At 42.9% G+C, this 9,749-nt stretch overlaps 3 protein-coding genes across 3 annotated transcripts; 2 read left to right on the top strand and 1 right to left on the bottom strand.

Annotated features, from left to right (window-relative positions):
* The first annotated feature begins 438 nt into the window (after window positions 1–438).
* On the top strand, window positions 439–5,069 carry LOC134177567 (uncharacterized). The gene is made up of 2 exons (XM_062644344.1): window positions 439–3,863; window positions 4,703–5,069. The coding sequence occupies exons 1-2, from the start codon at window positions 439–441 to the stop codon at window positions 5,067–5,069; spliced, it is 3,792 nt and encodes a 1,263-aa protein (XP_062500328.1).
* A 201-nt stretch (window positions 5,070–5,270) lies between these two features.
* On the top strand, window positions 5,271–6,179 carry LOC134177566 (uncharacterized). The gene has a single exon (XM_062644343.1). It carries the CDS (start codon window positions 5,271–5,273, stop codon window positions 6,177–6,179), a length of 909 nt encoding a protein of 302 aa, XP_062500327.1.
* Window positions 6,180–6,425: 246 nt separating this feature from the next.
* On the bottom strand, window positions 6,426–7,754 carry LOC134177109 (uncharacterized). Its single transcript, XM_062643833.1, has one exon. It carries the CDS (start codon window positions 7,752–7,754, stop codon window positions 6,426–6,428), a length of 1,329 nt encoding a protein of 442 aa, XP_062499817.1.
* Window positions 7,755–9,749: the final 1,995 nt, after the last annotated feature.

Raw genomic sequence — 9,749 nt, 5'->3', positions numbered from 1 at the left:
CTCACATTTCCAGCAACTGTTATGATTAGTTAATGTAGCAAATATTTCTAATTATAAATATTTTTAATTATAAATACTTTCGGTATGTTACTTTCGAAACACCCTGTATATATATACAACACCAAAAAGAGTGTCGTGATTACATTCAAGCAGAGACGATGAACACACTCTAGTGAATCAGATGTCTTTCACAATGGCAATAGATTGTATATTAATATTCTTAATTAAAATGTTCTTAATATATAATATACAAAATGTTCTTAATATACAATAGTCCCGGATATTGGAACGTTGGTTTTGTTTAAATTTTGGTGCTGGTTTTTTCAATTTTTGAACCTTTTTTCGACTATCTCTGAATAACTAGGGAGTGGTGGACGCTAGTCCACCGCTTCCTAGGTTTCCATCGTCAATTTTTTACATCTAACGGCTGATTTTGAAATGCGCCGAAAACGTTGTCTTCAATGCGGTCGTTTATTCCACTCCTTACGACATCATTTCCTGCATTGCTCTGTTTCTAATCAATCTACAACATCGTCGAGAATCCCCCATGGGACTAATCTACATCAAGAGACATTACAGGAATGTAATGTCCCCGTGCCGCCTCCGGTTGTTACATCCGTTTCCGTTGCTGACATCAATAGCTACTTGTCTCCGTTTTCAAGTTCTACTCTCCACATTGACTCTCAACAATATTACCAACTATCTTCTACGTCTTTGGATCATAACTATCCTGTTTCTGAAGCAAAATGTGTCACCTCATCCGTCACTGCTAATTACGCGACAACAGATACCATCACCACAAACCACAACACTGCTGATAAGGCGACACCTACAATAACCTCGCATGGTGACATCGCTACGCAGCCTGGATCTGCTTCTCCACCGTCTGGATCTTCTTCTACCCTTCCTCCTAACCTCAATCTTACAACGACTATCACGTCGCAATTAACGCCTACTGTACCGTCATGTACTACTGGTAGGTGTGAAACTATTATATCTGCTGATAAGTCAACATCAGAAACAAAGATCCCGCCTCGTCAGCACTGCGGTCTTTCTGATGTCGCTAAGCAGAGCACCTTTTCTTCTCATTGCAATAATTTTCTGCCACGACTCCGTCTTCCTCCCGCCTCTGATGGAGGCACATCGTCTGGATTTCCTACTGAGCCTGATCTGCATCTGGAATCAGATTCTACCTCACCACGTGCACGCAACACTTCGCCACGCGAACGCAACATTTCGCCAGGTGCACGCAACGTCGTTCCAGCTGAACTTGCTCTACCTGAAACGCTTTCGTCTTCCCTTGACGACAGTACTTCACAACGTTCACAAGTGCGTTCTTCTATTTCTCCTTTGATCTCTGCAGTTTCTGTCCGGAAGTCTTCCGTTTGGTATGATGACTCTGTTCACACCTTTGTCGCCACGGCGACCACCAGGGATGCCGCTGATAAGTCGACACCTGCTGACACAACCCCGCCTCTTCTGCACAGTGGTTCTGTTGGTGTTGCTACGAAGCTCTCTGATGGTCATAATGTCCAGTCTAATCGGTTTCTCCCTCGCCTACGTCTACCTAAGGCGTCTGATGATGTCTCCTGGCGCGAAGTTGATAATTGGATTAAAGTAAACGTCGTTCCTCTTGTCTTACAAACTCCCGATGTCAATTCCAAGTTTGCTCTTCTTCATGGCAATCTTTTCTCGTTTCTTAAGCGGCGTTTCGGCTGTCAATCCACGTCCTCACGTAAACGTAAACGCGCTAACAAGCTAAAGTCACAGTCTACCGTTGACGATCTACGTTGCGCTAAGAATGATCTGCGAAAGAAGTTCAGACAAGCCAAACGTGATGGCGTGTCACCAGATGTCATTCTTCATCTAGCCCGTCAATTTCATCAACTAGTGCGTCGACACAGCAAGCTGAAGTTTTCCCAAAACAAGCAACGTGTTAAGAATTCTGCTGTATCCGCCAACAAACGTTTCACGAAAAACTTTTGGAGATTTGCTAAAGATCTCTTCTCTGATGATGATGTTTCTTCTGAGGATGTCAGTCCAAACTTTTCTGTTCAAGTTGCCGACCAGTTCTTTCAGAACACTTACTCAAAGGGATCCTCTGGACCTTCCTGTCCTTCTGATGTTCCTACTCTAAAGAGCCCCAAAACCCAGTTTGACATCAGACCAATTTCTGCTAATGAAGTTGCCCGTAAGATCAAACATTCACGAAACAGCTCAACTCCAAGTCCTCTCGATGGTATCTCTTACCTAGTGTTGAAGAAATGTCCATCACTCCTCCCAGCATTGGTGGATTTATACAATTGTTGCTGGTTATCCTGTTCTGTGCCATCTTTGTGGAAAACTGGTGTTATTCGACTGATTCCCAAGTCTGGTGCTGCAGCTGATCCCACTACTCCTTCAAACTTTAGGCCAATTGCTTTGACCCCTTGTATTGGAAAGATATACACTTCAATCCTGAAAGACAGATGGTGCGACTTCCTGCTGAGTAATGGTTTTCTGGATACATCAGTTCAAAAAGCCTTTTTGCCTGGTGTGTGTGGAACAGATGAACATCATTTTAAATTGTGGTCTCTCATGGAAGATGCTAGAAGGAATCGTCGCTGTCTGTCTGTTTGCTGGTTGGACTTTGCAAATGCGTACGGATCCGTGCCTCACTGGTTGGTTCGAGAAAGCTTTGTTCTTCATCATGCGCCACTCCACTTACAGAAAGTGGTTATGAATCTTTATTCATCACTTCAGCTGCTGGTATCTACATCAGAATGGTCCACCCCTTCTATTCCATGTCACAAAGGGGTATTCCAAGGCGACCCTTTCTCGGTGATAGTTTTCAATACAGTGATCAATACTCTAGTTCTTCAATTACAACAGTCTGCCCCATCGATTGGTTACAAGTTACAAAACACAGAGCATATTGTTAACACTCTTCTCTTTGCTGACGACTTAACTCTTCTCGCCAGAAATTCCAAGAACCTACAAACCCTCTGCGACATCGTGTCCAAGTGGTGTTGTTGGTCACAACTGTCCATCAAGCCTTCAAAATGTTCATCGCTCAGTTTATCGTTCAAGCCGTCTTACCATGCCCGTGACCCTGCCGTTTCTGTTTCTGGTTCTTCAATTCCATTTCTTGGTGAGGACACCTTCAAGTTTTTGGGAATGCCAGTAAATGGGAAGTTGAGCACTGTGTCTTTCAAGGAATCACTAAAGGCTAAAGTTCGTCAACTAATGGAAAAAGTTGATTCTTGTCTTCTTAGCTGTTGCCGAAAACTCAAGCTTTACAGTCAAGGAGTGTTTCCTAGGCTCGCTTGGTCACTGTCTTTAGTACCACTGGCTCCCAGTTGGGTTAGAACAGACGTGGACAGCATAGTGACTTACTTCTTGAAGAAATGGACGAAACTACCCAGATCCGCATGCACTGTTCGTTTATATTTGGAAAAGTCCAAAGGTGGTCTTGGCCTTCCTTGTCTTTCGCACTGCTCCTCAAAATTTCAGGCATCTAAATCTGCTCGTTTTTTGACCTCATCTGATAACACAATCCGGTACCTGGCAACAAAAGCTGCTGTGAATGGGTTTCACCCTGAGAGATTTTCTTCAGTTAGAGAAGGACTTGTTTCTTTATCAGACTCACCTGGACTGTCAGGCTCGTCGCTTGGTGAAAAGACCAAAAACAGACTTGACAAGAACTTTCAGCAGCATCTTCTGGAGACACTACAGAGCCGCAAAGTGCAAGGAGCGACAAGCCGGATTGACAATTCTGCGCCAGATTTATGGTCAAAAGTTGTTTACAGTTTAACATCAGAACATTTCTCTTTCATTCTAAATGCTGTCTCGGAGTCATTACCAACGAATGCCAATCTTCTACTGTGGAAGAAGAGAACAAATGATGGATGTCCACTCTGCCATAAACGACAGACTCTTCTACACGTTCTAAATAATTGTTCTGTTCTCCTTAAGAGAGGCTGTTATAATACCCGGCACGACGCTGTTCTCAAGATAATCTACGACACCATCTCTCAGAATACGTCCACCAGTAATTACAACGTTTTCGCTGATCTTGCCTGCAGCACTGTTCCATTTCCAACAGACATCGTTGTGACCGCCAAAAGACCTGACGTCATTCTATGGAACGACGTGGTACAGAGAATTTACCTAGTAGAACTTACTGTCTGTCATGAGTCCAACTTCGATGCAGCTGACGAAAGAAAAACTGCAAGATATTACGACCTAGTGCAGTCTCTGTCAAAAAAGAGATATCTCGTAAAGCAATTTAACCTTCTCGTTGGATCGAGAGGTTTTATTCATAATGCCAATTTGAATTCTTTGTGCACGGAACTACGTATACCAGCTAGGACAAAGGAGAACATGTGTCTTCAGATTATCAAGACTGTCATGGAAGAGTCATTTAAAATCTGGATCAAGAGGAACAGTTCATAGCCTTGTTACTGTGTTTAATTAATGGTTAACTTAGTCTTCTCTTTTACTTTAGTCTTGCTGTGCTAGCCAACTTCGTTGTAGCTAGTCTAGAGCTCTTAGCTGCTGTCCCATATGTCGCCACGGGATTGTTAACCGTGTTGGACAGGGGTTGCTAGCTGCTCCCCATTTGTTTATTTATTTGTTTATTTATTTCAATAAATGGGTTTGACCAAACAAGGAGGAAGTAATACATTTGGGCGTTGTCATGAATGGTTGCTGTATGGTACAGAGCACATTGGAGGTTAGAAAAAAAAATTTATGCTGCTGTGAATGGTGTCATTAGCCGACTTGGTGGAAGTTGTCCAAAAGATAGCGTATGGATGACAATCATGGAAAGGCAACTATTTCCAGTTCTTGCCTATGGAAGTCATTTGTGGAATTTTGAACGAAGTATAGTAGAGACGTCTATTAACACAGCGTATCGAAAAGGTATTCGTCGTGGGCTTGGTATGAGACAAAGAGACTCTATAGTGGAAAGAATTCCAGACTTTGTTGAGGCATCTCTTAAGATGAAAATGCTACAGACTAAATTTCTTAAGGCCGCGGTCACACTACATTCACATTACGCTTACATTAGAGGTTACATTTCCATTTGATCGGTCACACTATCCTAGTCATAATGTAAATGACAATGTGGTGCTAATGTTGATGAGAATGCCAATAGGGGGTGGGAGCCCACATTATCATTTACATTGCCATTGTTTCCACATTACCACGCATGTGGAAGGAAGATATTCTAGCACTGCAGCGAAGCCATATCGCTCATTCGCTTTTTGGATTGCATCTTTGCGACAACTATGACAGATCACGGCGAGAGAAAGCGAAAGCAGAAGGTTCAGTGGCCTGAGGAAGCCGAACGAAAACTCATCGAGGTCTGGGCGGACGTCCTCCAACGCTACAGTGGAGCGATGATAAAGAAGAAAGCCAAAGCGCAAAAAGCCGCGGACATTCTAAATACTTATGTCGAAGATGAGCTACCTGGAGGGCTTCAGTACAGCGCAGAGGAGGTCCTGGCAAAAATAGACAACGTTGTCGCCAAAGCTAGGCGCTTCTACAACAAATTTCCACGCCAGAAGGAAACAGGGCGCCCTGCCAGTGACGATGACATCGCTGTTGATGTAGAAGCTGCGAGTCTGGCATGGCCAAATTTCCAGACGTTTTACGACGTTTTTAGGAATCACCCCTCTCTAGGCCCAGGCACTGCAGACGACTCGAGCGAGCAGGTCGAAAGTCACGATGCACAGTCTGTTGCCGATATAACGACAAGACCTGTCACGCCTGTAACGCCCCCAACACCTACCACAAGTAATTATGCTGAGGACACCGAAGACAATGACGACAATCACCAGCAAGCTAAAAAAGAAAAGAAAAGAAGAACAGAAGACAAAAGCAGAGACAAGAAGAAGACTCCTCGCACAGTGGCTGCACAGGCTGCTTTCCTAGAGGGTTTGGCAGTACAGCAAGAAGAAGCTCAGAGAAGGCAATTTGAACACGAAATGCGACAGCAGCAAATGCTTCAAGAATTTGAAGAGAAACGAGAGCAGTCTCGTCAAAGATTTGAAATAGAAATGAAAGAAAGAGAGGAAGAGACAAAATCCCATCTGGAGAGGGAAAGATTGCAGTTTCAACAGACAATGATGCAACAGCAACAGCTATTTCAAGCAGAACTTTTCAAGCGGCTATTTGATGACAGTAAAGATAAGTAGTGCTATAGAAGTTGTTTATGATCTAATGTTCTCCAGTTATAATGCAACATATTACAGGTTAATTAGCACATACCAAAGTGTACTACTTTATCTGCATAGTTATACCAATTAATGCACACTATATAAATATAATCTGCATAGTCACCAAGAATATCCACCTACACCTAGTGTTTTAATTAACTTTGTTTACTGCACTGAATAACCAAGTAAGAATTTAAGAAACGAAATGTAAACCAAACTTGCAGCTTATCGAGGATAATGAGCATGAACCCATTCTGAAATGACGTTCCTGACCTCTCTTCCACCTCTAAGAAGATCAGGGTCACCGTCTTCAGCACCATTTTCAAAATCTGTGGCGTCTGGTAAGATTTCATCTTCATAAGGACATTTGTATCTCTCACAAATATTATGTAGTCCACAGCAAACAGTGCCTACAACACTTGCAAATACAGGGTCATTTAGCTTGCTCTGTGCAGTTACTCTCCAGCGTCCCTTTAAACGACCAAATGCTTGTTCTACGACTCTCCTAGTACGAATGACAGAGTAGTTAAAGCTTACATAGTGAGGTCTCATTGGATCTTCATCAAAGCACTTCATTACTGTTGGGGACAATGAAAAGGCAGAATCAGCAACTAGAAAGGGTCTAATTTCCTGTCCGTTGATAATTTTTGAATGGCTTACATGAAGCCAGTTTCCAATATCGATATTTCTTTTCAAGCTACTGTGATTGTAGGTGAAAGAATCACCTACAGACCCTGGTCTCCCAGAATTGACTGATGTGAAGATACCTCTTGCATCCACACATGCCAAAATAATGATAGAGTGAAAACGCTTGTAGCAGAAATATGAATCTCCAAACTTAATAGGCTTTTCTATGCGCATGAACGTACCATCCAGAGCACCAGCACACTGAGGAAGATGACATAGAGCTTCAAAATCACACAACACTTGGTCAAGTTCTGAACCTGTAGGGAACAGAATTGCTGAAGGAACCATGTGTCTACGCAGGACGTGGACGCCACTATGAACGATAGCTACAGCCGTAGACTTTCCAATACAGAAAAGACCAGCAACGGATACGAAAGAAACAGAGTGTGCAAGCCAGAACAAAACAATAGCCATTCGTTTCTCAACTGGAATAGCTGCACGCATTGGAGTATCTTTTCTTCGAAGAAAGTTGCCGTACAACCCACAAACTGTGAAGAAAACACCCTTTGTCATTCTGAAGTAGGCGACATATTGACTGTCTTCCCAGTCAGGGTACATCCTACCAACTTCCTGCCAAGATCCGCACACTTCCGATTCCCAAAATCCAGCTCTTCGTGGAGCACACCAAAATCTACGCTTCAACCTTAGCTTCAATATTTCCCTCAACAGTGCAGGACAATATGCATACGCTGTGTAGATTTCAGAAGCCATAGCAGGCCTACGGCAGCGACACTTTACCTTCTGGGCAAAAATTCGGCTTTTACGAAAACTACCAATGTTGTTGTCAGCAACAAACACAGCCTTGTCACTCTGAAGCACTAAGAAGGCCGCGAACAGGAGAGCTTTCATCCGCCGGTGTGACGCCATTGTGAAATGTACACTAACAAATATGCTAGGTGTGACCGCACATTGACATTAGTATTAGCATACGGAAATGTCAATGGAAATGTGCAGCTAATGTAAATGTAGTGTGACCACGGCCTAAACGGGCCATAGATTCAAGAAATGAACTTGTGAGAGGACTGGCTTTGCTAATAGTTAGACATAGTTATCGTGGACACGAATTGGATATGGTAGATGGTAGTATTTTTACGTGTAGGTTAAGTGATTTTGTGTGTTAGTTATGTCATTTGTCTACATGTGTGTGTGTGTGTGGTGTGTGTGTGTGTGTGTGTGTGTGTGTGTGTGTGTGTGTGTGTGTGTGTGTGTGTGTGTGTGTGTGTGTGTGTGTGTGTGTGTTATGTTGCTCCTATGAGGGAAATACACCAGATTTGGTGTGATAAAAATAAATTATATACATATATATACATAGACTATGATAGACAGACTAAGAGATAGTAAGTTTGAGTTGTAACCGAGCTAGTTGCCTGTGTCACAGCAGAGTACAGTGTATTGGCCTCTACATGTCAGCCCAAGATAAACTGCTATTGTCTGTCTCTTTCGTTTTCTTCAGTGTCAATTTGAACTCTTGGATGATTGGTGAGTTTCGGTGGACTCTAGAGTCGTGGACGCTGCTTGGCCATCCCACAAAACAGTCAGTGAATAATATTCGATTATCCCAAACAACTGGCAACACGATTGAACGGAACCTTTTCTGTTCATATAGTCCGTTTGATGTTGGCTGAGTGCTTGATTGTAATGTAAGACCCGTCAGCTCCAATCACATTCTTCAGTCCACGTGTACTAAATCCCTCAATGGCTGCTTTAGATCAGTCACCAGTTAGCCAGACCACCAGCTCAGCCATAATGGCTTCGTTGAAAACAGTCATCATTATTCGAACAGTACAATGGACAGTTGCACCGAAAAGGGGCCCAAGCAAAAGACAACCGCTTTGACAAAAAGCCATTAGAATTTCTACATCATCCAACAGAAACCAGAAGAATAGATCCTACTACCGCAGCTAGTCGGCAAAGACGGCAAGATCAGTCCATCAATAGTAATGATGATTCTACTGAGCATGCTCACACTCATCCAGACGTTTCATTCACGAAACTCTCATCTCATCCGCTTTGCCTCATCCGTCTAATCCGCATTAGTTGCCTTCCTCATCTGGATTAGTTGAATTAGATAATACAAATGTACCCTATTAACGTTTACATTTACGAGTTGATATCTAATAGAAGTACGAATTCTCATCTATTAATGTCTACTAGAAAAAGAACGAATTCTCCTCTATAAATATCTACTAGAACAGGTACAAATTTCCATCCATTAATATCTACTACGAGAAGTACGAATTCCCTCTATTCATACGTGCTAGGAAAAGTACGAATTCTCCTCTACAGTCCTATTTTCAATAAAGTCAAATCGCTACCTTAATAATAGTGGTTGAGGTGCTTGTGCGCAAGGTGTCCATCGATTTTGTGCACCTCCAAGTAGTTTCTGGTGTGATGACGAACCAAAAACGAAACAGTGCAAAGTCCGTGTCGTGTGCCTTTTGCGACTGACGTCCCGCGCCGACGTCCCCAGTCATCTGCAACAAAGCAATGTGTGCTGGCGTGTGATTCCTCGGTTGACAGCTACGAACCAACGTTTTCATCTCTAGCGACCGACTTTCTCACTCACCTGAAACAAGACATTGCGTGTTTCATAGCTCGGTTGGCGGCTAGGAAGTTCCGTTTTCATCTCATCGAGTAGTTTTTCGTACGTCTGAGAACGTTCTGGAAGCTGTATACGTGAACGTCACATGGTCACGGGAATATCACATGTACCCGATCACGCGGTCAGTCTACATGACGTAAACCCGTGATCACATCTAAATGCTCCAAATTTTTGTTAGACTACCTAAAAGATTCATAAAGAACTCCACCGTTTTCCTTTTGCGTTGTCATTTCTAACGATAATACTATCTGATGGTAATA

Source organism: Corticium candelabrum, chromosome 3, assembly GCF_963422355.1.
Source record: "Corticium candelabrum chromosome 3, ooCorCand1.1, whole genome shotgun sequence".
NCBI classification, from domain to species: domain Eukaryota; kingdom Metazoa; phylum Porifera; class Homoscleromorpha; order Homosclerophorida; family Plakinidae; genus Corticium; species Corticium candelabrum.
The sequence above is the reverse complement of the archived record's forward strand: the minus strand, read 5'-3'. Positions and strand labels throughout refer to the sequence as shown.

Excerpts from the sequence above, each read along its gene's own strand:
- LOC134177566 (XM_062644343.1), top strand. The coding sequence starts at position 5,271 with ATGACAGATCACGGCGAGAGAAAGCGAAAGCAGAAGGTTCAGTGGCCT.
- LOC134177109 (XM_062643833.1), bottom strand. The coding sequence starts at position 7,754 with ATGGCGTCACACCGGCGGATGAAAGCTCTCCTGTTCGCGGCCTTCTTA.
- LOC134177567 (XM_062644344.1), top strand. The coding sequence starts at position 439 with ATGCGCCGAAAACGTTGTCTTCAATGCGGTCGTTTATTCCACTCCTTA. Across the intron at positions 3,864-4,702 it reads ACGAATGCCAATCTTCTACT|AGCACATTGGAGGTTAGAAA; the intron begins GTGGAAGAAGAG and ends TGTATGGTACAG.